The 12,315-nt window shown below is 43.6% G+C and overlaps 1 protein-coding gene across 1 annotated transcript in view; it reads right to left on the minus strand.

Annotated features, from left to right (window-relative positions):
* Positions 1 to 12,315, minus strand: part of LOC124620277 (neuroligin-4, X-linked-like) — a 190,083-nt gene that overhangs the window by 66,356 nt on the left and 111,412 nt on the right. Inside the window, exon 6 of the mRNA XM_047146945.1 lies at positions 8,885 to 9,075. Coding sequence (XP_047002901.1) covers positions 8,885 to 9,075 — 191 coding nt within the window. The remainder of the gene's footprint in view (positions 1 to 8,884; positions 9,076 to 12,315) is intronic.

Here is a 12,315-nt window from a genome sequence, read left to right on the forward strand (position 1 = left end):
ATTATGGTGTAAACTGCGCAGCGTAGGACACTGTAATCGATTTTTCAAACGCTTAACACTCAACAAATCCTCTTCAGCATGTTGCTGAAGTAGCACACTTCCTTCAGTTTGTTAAAACATTTGCAAGCACCGTACTGAGCATAACTAAGGTCAACGTGCCAAATGAGTGTATTTACCAACTGACCAGGAATTATTAACAACCATCGAGAATCTCTCAGATTTCAACGTTGTAACAGCACATCATTCATTGATAAGTATTTCTGATGTAGGGGCACATTGTCTCCAGCATACCAATTTTGGACTACACTGCAGAAGTTTCGCTGCGAACTAATTACACATCCTTCACACAGTCCCGATCTCTCCCCGTGCGATTTGCATACCTTCGGATCACTGAAGAGAGACTTTCGTAGCCGTCGATTTACTTCAGACGAACCAGGGCGCGCGTGCAACTGCAAACCTTTCTTCCATGTAGGCACCGAACGTGTTGTGTCACAGTATTAACCGTCACAGTGATTACTTTTGAAATAAGGAACAGTTTACTTACTTTTTGCCTGTTTGTCTCTTTAACTGCCTCTTGAAAGCTCGTCAGACAAAAAATTAGTCACCCCTATAGCAATCATTGCAAGCATCGTTTAACACCGTGTAATTCCCCCCTGAACTCGATAATCTCCTGGATTATGTTAGGAAGTGAGTCCACAATGTTGAGCAGGTACTTCGCACGCAGATTAAGCCAGTCACTGAGGGTTTCATGGCACAGTCCCACCAAATTGCGCGGATGCTGATGTCGGTGATTTAATCGCTGTTCCAACATATCCCGCAGACTTTCTGGGGGTTCAAGTCAAATGATTTTGCAGGCCAATCGAGATCCGCACTGAAGCGCCAATGATACTGGTATAGGTGTGGGTATTCAAATGCAGAGATATGTAAAAGACAGAAAACGGCGTTGCGGTAGGCAACGCCTATATAAGACAGCAGGTGTCTGGCGCAGTTGTTCGATCCGTTACTGCTGCTACAATGACAGGTTATCAAGTTTTAAGTGAGTCTGAACGTGGTACTGCAATCGGCGCCCGAGCGATGGGACAGAGCATTTCCGAGGTAGCGATGAAGTGAGGATTTTCCCGTACGACCATTTCACAAGTGTACTGTGAATATCAGGAATCTGGTAAAACATAAAATCTCCGACATCGATGAGGCCAGGAAAAGATCCTTCAAGAACGCGACCAACGACGACTGAAGAGAATCGTTCAACGTGACAGAAGTGCAACCCTTCCTCAAATTGGTGCACATTTCAATGCGAGCCATCAACGAGTGTCAGCGTGCGAACCAATCAACGAAACAATCGATATGGGTTTTCGGAGCCGAAGGCCCTTTCGTTTACCCTTGATGACTGCACGACACAAAGCTTTAAGCCTCGTCTGAGCCTGTCAACATCGACATTGAATTGTTGATGACTGGAAACATGTTGCCTAGTCGGACGATCTCGTTTCAAACTGTATGGAGCGGATGAATCCATGGACCCTGCATGTCAGCAGGAGAGTGTTCAAGCTGGTGGAGGCTCTGTAATGGTGTGGGAAACATTTGCAGTTGGAGTGATATGGGACCTCTGATACGACTAGATACGACTCTGACAGGTAACACGTGCGTACGCATCCTGTCTGATCACCTGCATCCTTTCATGTCAATTGTGCATTTAGACGGACTTTGGCAATTCCAGCAGGACAATGCGACACCCCATATGTCCAGAATTGCTAGAGTGTGGCTCTAGGAATACTCTTCTGAGTTTAAACACTTGCGTTGGCCACCATACTTTCCAGACATTAACATTATTGAGCATATCTGGGATGTGTTACAACGTGCTATTCAGAAGGGATCTCCACCCCCTCGTACTCTTACGGATTTATGGACAGCCCTGCAGGATTCGTGGTGTCAGTTCTCTCCAGCACTACCTCAGACGTTAATCGAGTCCATGTCACATAGTGCTCTTCAGTTTAACACGGTGGAGAAGTGTTCAGAAAACCAGTCACGTATTTTTCCAGTCCGATAAACATTTTGTTGTCTTTATGTGCCTGCATGAAGAACAGCCTCTTGCGAGGCGACAGACTCCAAATGCCCAATGAATGCAATTCCCGTGGTAATGTTCTCTCGCTAACAGTTTGGGATGCACCTCCATCCACTGCCTGCAGCAATTCCTGTCGTTTCTGGAAGCGGTTTTGATTCACAAGTCGTGAAACCGCGTCTCGTGTCCTGTCACTGAGAATCTTCATTCGAACACAATTCTGACGTTGTGTTTCGTACCCACGTGTGTTATACTACTGCTTGTAACCATGTTGAACAATCTGCCGTGAAACACAAACAGATCCACGAGCAACCTCACATCCGCTGGCCGTGGGTACGGCCAAACACGACTGATCCTTTTTTGATACTCTTTCGCGTCCTTACATTTATCCATGTTTACGTACGATGTCCATTTAAAATATGGATGTCTCACCAATCGTTTCTTCCTCCTGCTAGTGTAGAGGCAGTCCTACTGCGCCGTTGAGCACGTGACACGATCGCTGCGCCATCTGTAAAGACTAAACGGTCCATATGTGTGAGCGCAGCGATGTAGCTAAATTTTTGTCTGGCGAGCTTAGTTCCGTGATACGATCTCAGTGACACCAATTAACTTCAGCACTGGCGTCTTTGAACTTTATCAGGGGCTTTATCTTATCGTAACCTACTACAGGCATAGAGCAATCACCACTTTCCTTGTCATATCTCTCACTTCTCCTCCAATCCTAGGATTGATGTGATCTTCCGCAAAGTCTTCTTGGTCTTTAGTTAGTTGCTCCTATATGGTTTCTAAAACATGCTGCAAGGCCTCCTCGCGCTCTTTAATTCCTTCAAGTGATATTACTTGTCCCGCTTCAACCATTTCAGTTCTGTTCTCCCCATTCGAAAATTTTACATCATGTTCCTTTTTTAATTCGTCCCACAACTTAATACTGAGCACTTGCAGTTCCTCTTCTCAGCCTTCACGTGCTTTCTGAGTTTCAAATCTTAAAAACCAAAAAAATTCTCGATCGCGTTTCAGATGTTTTTCTTTGTTGGCAATTAGATTCAGCCCTTTCCTCAGATCATCTTCACGGTTATACCGCCATAATGGCTGCTGGTGGCGGTGTAACCCTGAAGATGATCCGAGGAAAGTGCTGAAACCAATTGCCAACAAATAAAAAATCTGAAAACGCAATCGTGACTGATTTTATTGATTTTTAACATTTTATACCGATCTCTGTGCTGCAGTCAAGAATGCTTCCTAAATTTTTAAATCTCTGAGTTTCGCTGGTAGGCCTTTCGGTCATCTCTTGACACTCCCTTGCCCAATTTTCTTGCTGTTCTCTTAGTTTGGTTAACTTACCGCTTCGGATTTCGCCTTTTCCGCTATTTTCCCACTGAAATTCTGTCCCGTATCACAAGTTGGAATCTTAACACACTCGATGAGCGACTCTTGACTCACATATCTCCAAACCTGCGTTTGGTTTTCGCGCAACTGTTTATGACTAGAGTCTAAATTTGTGATTGCAGAACCAACAACATCACTTAAGATATTACTATAGGTTAGGAAGATGAGACCTTCCGCCACATAAGTGCTAGGAGCTTTAAATTTCCTACCAGCGGGCACAGTACCTTGCTCGCTGGACAAAGGAACTGCTTCCTATTCGCTGTACCCATCCTCGAATCTTATGTGCAAGTCTTGCTCACGCTTCTAATCCTGTCGATTCTTTCCCCGTATCCCACTTTAATTTCTGCGATCTATTGTTTGATCGAATACGCGACGCCATGTTGCGGAAACATTCTGCTCATACACAAAATTCTCTGTGAACAAACCTCTGTTTGTCTGCCTACAATCATACACACAAAGACATGGAAAACAAAATTACAACACATCAAACTTAATACAAATAGAACACTTGTGTGTGTGTGTGTGTGTGTGTGTGTGTGTGTGTGTGTGTGTGAAGTCTTATGGGACTTAACTGCTAAGGTCATCAGTCCCTAAGCTTACACACTACTTAACCTACATTATCCTAAGGACAAACACATGCACCCATGCCCGAGGGAGGACTCGAACCTCCGCCGGGACCAGCCGCACAGTCCTTGACCGCAGCGCCCTTAGACCGCTCGGCTAATCCCGCGCGGCAAATAGTACACTTCAAACAAGAAAAACATACAACGCCAAAATACAACGAAAACCCATTTGATACCTGAAAGAAATTCATTCATAGCACATCGTATTCATATTATCCGTCCGTTGCAGTTGTGGAAGATTCTATGATAAATTAGGCCACAGGGACGTGCGCTTATTGTTATGTTATGTTATACGGCTAACTTTTCTTATTTTTAGTCTCCTGTCCTAGTGTTTTTGCCTTTGGTGAATTATTCTCTCTTTCTCCATATTACAGCGTTGTGTAGGCCTTTTTGTGTCATCTTGAAATTAACTACTCTTTGCTACTTTTAGTTATGATTTGCAAAATTAGCCGTAGCTTTTGGACATCTTCTGTCATCGTCCATTTATTTATATTTATTTATTTATTTATTTAAACCGGCAAGATTAGGGTCATTACCCAAACAAGCATTCGACATTAAAACATACACATCTCTTAGGTACATACAACAATAATTACAGATTACAATAAGGTAAGTTTTTAATTAAGAGCGTAAGTAATAGTTGGCATGAAGAAAGCGATGGATAAGGAAGGGAAAGAGTAATGTGATAATACATACTTAAAGAACATAAGAAAAAGGAGGTGTGACTCAAAGTGAAAGGAAAAGAGAAAGAAGCATAATTGGGCGAAGATGGAAGCAGTTGCTTCGCTATTTGATAGAGGGAAAGTTGGGCTATAACGTTAATTTGGGGAAACGCTTTGACGATGAGAGAAGTGAGAGCTTCAACTTTTTCTTAAAAGGGCTTCGAATTGTGTGAAGAGAGCAGGGCACCTTGTTTTAGAACTGGATACAAGCGACAGCGCTGAAGTTTGCAAGTAGTTTCGTTTCATGAATCGGCACAGCTAGGATACCACATGCGAGAGACCTTGTGTTTATATCACGATTGCGCGGAAGATGTCTAGTCTCTGAGGCGAGGTACTGGGGTGCTTGAGCATTCAGGAGCCGGTGGAGTAGTCGTGTAACTTGTGTGGCCGCAGCCACACCAACTGGATGTGTGAAGCATTGACACGGTCATATCGACGAATGCTGCGGATGTAACGCATACAAGCATTCATGGTTAGCTGTATCCATCTTGTCTTTTTCCTACCGTACCACGTTGAATTACATCACAGTAGTGGAGATACAGTAGAACGAGTGTTTGCAGGGGTTTGACATTCTGTGGAAATACGTTCTGAAATCTTTTGGGGCTTGCAGAAGTCTTCTGGCACATGGTAACAGTATTATACAAATCTGCAGCTGTGAAACATTATATATAAATTGAATGGCGATCACTGCTGTCAGGTCCCGCGGTGCAGTGGTTACAGCACCTGCCTAGTAAGCAGGAGATCCCGGGTTCGAATCCCGGTCTGGTAAACGTTTTCGCTCTCCGCTGCTGATTCCGCTTAATGTCCCTCTGCAGCTGACAGCGACGATGCCCCTTCAATTTACATATGGTAACAATATTAGTTTCTCTGCTCAAGGTAAATCTTCATCAAAAGTTACAACCACAATTTTTACTGGTTTCTGATACGGTATTGGGGTGCTGTCGGCAGGAGGCAAAGGATCGCTGAATTCGGAACTTATTGATTTCTGTTGCTGTGCAGACTGTAACTTTTTTTCATTTAGTTTAAGGCCAAAGTTTTTCGTCCATGTTGCCACTGAACACAGATGACCATTCGAAAACTGGAAATTTGTGGTAAGATACTATGGGACGAAACTGCTGAGGTCATCGGTCCCTAGGCTCACACACTACTTAATCTAACTGAAATTAACTTACGCTAAGGACAATACACACACCCATGTTTTATTTAAGAAAGAATGGCTTGGCTTTTGCCCACCAAACTTGCTTTACTATTCTTATTTTCCAACTTGTATAGTTAATCAGTTGCAGGCTTGTTGATTTACTTTGCGCTCCCCATTTATTGTTGAAGCTACATTTATTTTAGGCATCAGTAATTTTGGTAACTGTTCATCTTGGTTTGTTGGAATGGAGCATAAGTTATATTTTCTTATTTTATTGTTTAAGCTCAGGTGATCTGATTAGCGGGGTTGTATAATGAAGAAATAACATGAAGTTGACGAGTATTTATACCCGCAAAACACCCATGAGCTTACCACTCCCAGTGTTCCCTGCGCCACAGCACTCATAGCTTCCTCAGATTCACGTACACTGGAGAAAAAATCAGCCACCCCGATGACACATCACGCAAATATCATGTGATATCGCCTCTTGTCTTGACAATGGCCTCGGTTTGGAGAGGGAGAGAGCCCACAAGGAGAGAGTTTTCGGCTATGTTATATCCAGCCGAAACGGTTCATTAATAACTAGGCCCTGTAGAACTAGTAAGTTATGGAGACGTTGATTGTGAGTTTGGCCTGCTGTTCCAAAAAGTTCCTGTCATTTTAATTAAGACTGGGTGACTTAGCCGGCTAGTCAAAATGCGATGGTGAGGCTGAGCGTTCTTCAAACCCGAAGCGCGTGCATGCGGCCTTGTGAACGTAGCTGTTCCCATCTCGAAAACTGAAAAGTTCACAACATATTCATCAGGCACATGTAGAAGAAGGGGAAAAACTTTGTCATAGAGAATGTTGAAATAAACGCACCCTGGCTCAAGTTCGCTGTAATCTCAATGAGCAGAGAGAAGTCATGACTCGAAAAACAACCAAAGAATGTCACACAAATACCTCCGATCTGAACTACACTGTCCACACATTGCACATCGATCACTTCACTGGGCCGTATCGTCTCAAAAGAGGAAAAATTTTTATCCGTCAGACCACATGATACGGTTCCAGTCATGCTTCTGTGCCACAACGAGCAATAATGTTAGCGAGACTCGTGACTCTAGATCAGGGCTTCACAACATACGTGTTCATGGAGCAAGCTGTGAGCAGCAAGGCGCGAGCACGGAGCAGCGCGAGCACGCTACCCCCACTACCGGACCAGAGCGGAGAGTGGGGAGAGTCACGTGGGGCACACAACAGCTGCCGCCAGTCAATTTAATCCGCGGCTACCTGCAAGGATATCACTCACGAATTATTACTGCGACAAATGAAACAAATAAAGGAGAATGTCCACGTGCCACATAATTTAAATAAGCTTAGTGTATGCCTCTACCATATGTAGACACTGAAATTAAAGAATTCCACGACAATCCTATATTTTCAACACTTTCTTCAACACTACTTAAAATATCACCTCCGGTTGTAGAGTTCTTCATGGGTACTACATCAAGGAGCTCCTCCCTCACCTGAAGATCTCTGTTAACACCTCTAATAGATATGGTAAGCTGCGCTGTTCCAGTGATATCAACACTTTTGTCCAGAGCTAGAGAATACGCCATAAAATCTTTATAGATATTTGCAAGCTGGCTCTGGACGTCGTCTGCCATGTCCTGTATGCGACGCATAATGGTCATGTTAGATAATGGCACAATCCGAAACTGTTCAACTTGAGATGGACACAAATGTTCCGCTGCAACTACCAAACATTATTTTATTAAATCGCTTTCAGTGAAGGGGCGCAGGGATTTTGCTAAAAGCAAAGCAATTTTGTAACCCACTCTGAGAGCTGCCTCAGTTGATTTTTCTTCGTCGTTCATATCTTCTTCGGATAGCTTCCTTTTAAGTTTAATAACTTCCTGTGCACGATCTGGTCCATCACATTTTCCACGTCCGTAGTCTTTCGCTTGGTACGACATATAACGTCGCTGCAAATTAAATTTCGTAAAAGAATTCAGCGTTTTGTGACATACTAAACATTTTGCAACACCATCTTTTTCTGTAAACAGATACAATTCCTTCCAATGGGGGTTGAACTGCGAAAGCATGGTTGGGGTTACACAACGGCTACTTGACATGATTCTTAACCAACAAAGTGACTGTTAGAGCTGATCGTAGTACTTTAAACGTTACACAGTCGGCGTGAATTCAATAGGCACGCAGCGGCCGTGTTCAAACGTGCGCGCGCATTTCCCCTCCCTCCCCTCCCTCCCTACTCAGCGGCCTTGCACCTGCTCGCGAGCACGTGCCTGAGCAGACGCGAGTACTCGCGCTCAAATCCGGCCAGTTGTTAAGCCCTGCTCTAGATGTACATGGCATACATTTCCGACTGCAACGTTCTCTCGGTAACTGGTCGAGGTGGACCTTCATACACTAAGAACAGCTGTCCCAATAGGGCTTCAGTTGTCTTTAACAAGGAGTAACACTTGTCTCTGATTCTTGTCACTTAGCATCTATTTACGATTACTATTCATATGCCGCGTTTCACTGCTGCGAATGGGACACTATTCCTTGCAGACACTTTGATAAGCCAACAAATCGGGAACTTCCTTCATGATGTGGTCACGGAAGCGTCCGAACATGACTGGCACTCAGTCACGTGGTCCCTTGTTACTGCTCCGATTTCACACTAGCGTCTGGCTCACACACACCAATTCGCTACCATGACGCACATCAACAGTGAAGAGTGATGTGACTCTTTAATACCAGTTCTCCAGCGTTTACAGCGCTCTAAAGCGACAAGTGCACCCATGTATGGGAGGGGTGGGGGACTAATATTTCCTGCAGTGAGCTTATTTGCTCCTAGGTCACTGTTGAGAAACGTGTACTAAGCAGTTTAGCTTTTGCTACCGGTACAGTTGTAATCCTTATATTCTTATGCGTTACTACAACACAGAGCAGGAAATAATCAGGTACTCACCGCGCTCTGCACGAATCCTATCATGAGTGCAGGGATGGTAGCGTTTCGAAGGCATTCCGCCAGAAGAGTCTTGTTGGTGCTAGTGCATTTAACGGAGTTGGCTATGACTGCCGCTCTGGACAGGGGATCGTCCTCCACCGACCATGGAGCCAGCGCCGAACCACTTTCGAGGAACACTTGCTGAAACAGCGCTGTGGACAGAACGGTTCAATGACTGTGACGATAGTCCCGCTGTGGACGACATCTTACATCTCTTAGTAACTATTAGACCATAACTTAGTTATACAATCCTAGTGTCTAGAACTATGCGACTGGAGACTTACCATCGAACATTCGGAAGAATATTATCCGCGCAATTACTATTGTAAAATCAGATTAGCAGCAGGTAGATCCAAGAATAATACACACAATAATAATACACAGGAGAACGGAACAGAAAACTAAGGATCTTTAAGACAGCATTGTTGTTACTACTAGAATGGTAAAGGCACGACAGACGTAGTTCTGACACTGCAGTTAAAATTTTATTTTAGTTTTTTCTTCTCTGTACGTCAAAGTTTTGCAGCCTAAAATTGGGTTACCTCCAGAGCTGCCTTACTTTCCTACCGAAACTCATAGAGGGTACTATTACTAGAACAGTTAGGACAGGTCAGAAGACGTTCCGAGTTCTGATATTCGCCACAACCACACCTGTCCTCATACTCCCTTCTTGACCAGGTTCTCTTTCACTGATATGCCACGCCAGTTCTCATGCGGTTCTGGCTCCGCCATATCTTCCTTCTCAAGTTCTCGCCGCCGGGTATCTTCTGTAGTGGAAGGAAGTCGTTTGGAGACAATTTGAGTTCTTTATTCATGAAACTCTTGCAGGAATTAAGTCTTCCAGGTCCATAGGAAGCTCCAAACAAGGAATTTCATTTAAAGAATGTCTACTAAAGTTTTTTTCAAGAATGCTAAATCTTCTCTATGTGTTCGTGACCGGATCATCCATGGCCAGATCGTCAGCATACTGGTAGTGGATCATGTAATCTGGTGTTGGGTGGTCATTCGTGTACAGTTTGAATAGGAGGGGTACCAGGGTGCCACCCTGGGCGAGATAATTTTTCTGTCACTGCCATAGGTTCTTTCTGTTATCCAGCGTGACATAGAACATTGTTTTGCAGCAGTGATTCAGCGATTTTTACAAACTGCCAGTCCTTCAGTTTGTCATAGTTTAGTTATGAGCGACCCATGGTTCACTGTGTCGTATGCAGAGATTAGGCTAACAAAGGCTAGTCCATTTCTTTATTTTCTTACCCTTCATCTTCAGTAAGGAATAAGATTTGAGTCGTGCAAGACTTTATCTGAAATCATTCTGTCGGAGTGTGAGCTTTGGGCCCACGATGTCTCCTGTGTGGTTCAGCAAGATTCGTTCATACAGTCTATCAGGAGCCGTAAGAGTGACGTCGGGCGATAGTTCTTTGGGATTCCTGAGTCCTTCCCTGGCTGTAACAGTGTTAATATCTTTGCTTTTCTCCACATCTTTGGATTCTTGCATATCTTGAGGTGGAGATATATAGGATCCAATATTACGAGTACTTCTCCCTAGGGCCAAAATTTTTATATTTTGCATGCAAATGTCGTCAACCCCAGCGAGACATAATATAAAAATTATAAAGATGCTCTCTTATTCCAACTACGTAAAATGGTGGAATAAGCTTGAAATTCTCAGGAAAACGGAACGGCGGATATTATTATATGTACAAGAACCAAGACGGTAAAATAATAATGGAAGACTGACTGGGAAGTACTTGGATTAATAAGACTGAAAAGCCTGTACAACGAAAAGCAGTGGCGATAAGTACGACGAACGTTAAGGAATGGGATTAAAATTCAGAGTGAATGGATATTAATGATAGGATTCGCTGATGACATTGCTATCCTAGTAAAAGTGACTAGAAATTACGGGACCTTTCACATAAATGAACAGTCTACAGAACACAGAATACTGTGTCCAAGTACCGCCTGTCTGAAGGGAATCGGAAATAGTTTGTTATATTTTTTTTCTTTTACTCGAAGGATTTTCTTTTCACCTCAAGAGTGGTTGTCATCTGGGAGGCCACTTGGCTGCTCAGTACCAGCAAATTTTTCTGGCCAAACAGAGTTCTCATATCACATGTGACCTCAGTGGATGGGAGCAGACAGGCTTGTTCTCTTTACAACTGGCTCCCAAACTAGCAACTCGCATTTTCCTGCACCCTCTTGATCCTCTAAATCGCAGGTGGGCAACAGGTGGCCCGTGTATGGTAGTTGACCCATGGTTGGCTTCAATCCAGCTTGCAGAAGAAATTCGTGGGAGAGAGAGTGAAGTGCTCGCATTTACTCTGTCTGGGATGCATTTTTGGATAGTTTAGTGATCAGTCATCAAAAGTCAAGGGAAGAACAAGAGCGCAGGTGTAGTCGCCCATCAGCACCAAGTAATAACAGTGCTTCCTACAAATTTCTGTGGACTGAATGAGGTGTAAGCTTGAGTGTGTTGGGAAAGACGCTAGGAAGAAAATGAGAATTATGATAGGTTTAGGTACTCACGTGAGTTTAGCATACTTACCACCTGGTGATAAGTGGGTGCTAAAGCTGCCTTGCTGCCTGATTAGTGATTTGAGGGCTGAAATAATTACATCTGTGGTAACGTGACATCTCAAATTAGTAGTCGGTGGGAGAACACACGAGTCTGGGATAGAAAGTTTGAGGGAATAATGGCAGGATTTTATAGTCATCCTGAGGAACGATCTTCTGAGGCAGTATCAGAGTGTGACTGACTAACTGTCGTAAACTGGAAAAATTTCTGTTTTGGCAGTGCAGGCACAACACACGTGAGAAATCTGAGAAAAGAGACCTATTTCTCGAGTTCTTACTGAACATCGAATCTTGATGTTAAAAGCCAACACTCCTGTGCCACATTAACTATTTTTATGGTTGAACCACTCGCCCAGAATGAAGTTGCTGACAAACACGAAAAGAGGCCTCTGGCCAATTTGTCCAGATAATTTTGGAGTGAAAGATTTTGTAATACCACATGGAACAACACTGTGCAGTATACAAAAGATAGCTAATGATGAATTGCCTGTGATGCCAGGAAAGCAATTTCAGAAGAGTACAACACAGAAATCATTGCCATTAGAAAACCATTTAGAAGTTACTTTTGCCAGAACTAGATCCAAGCATTTTGTATCCACCACAGGAGGAATTTGTGTGGTTGTTCGAGGAGAGCAAATATTTGCCAGCCATTGACTTATCGTACCATGAGCTTTTGACTGAGAATGCCAGACCGATACCACAAAAACCCTATAGAATCCCATGTGACTTGCAGGTAGTTGTGGTGGAGAGCCTTCAGCAATAGCTTGATGCTGAAATCATTCAACCTTCCTTTTGTAATTGCATCTAAGACATCAGTT

The sequence above is a fragment of the Schistocerca americana genome, chromosome 6 (assembly GCF_021461395.2).
Source record: "Schistocerca americana isolate TAMUIC-IGC-003095 chromosome 6, iqSchAmer2.1, whole genome shotgun sequence".
Classification (NCBI taxonomy): domain Eukaryota; kingdom Metazoa; phylum Arthropoda; class Insecta; order Orthoptera; family Acrididae; genus Schistocerca; species Schistocerca americana.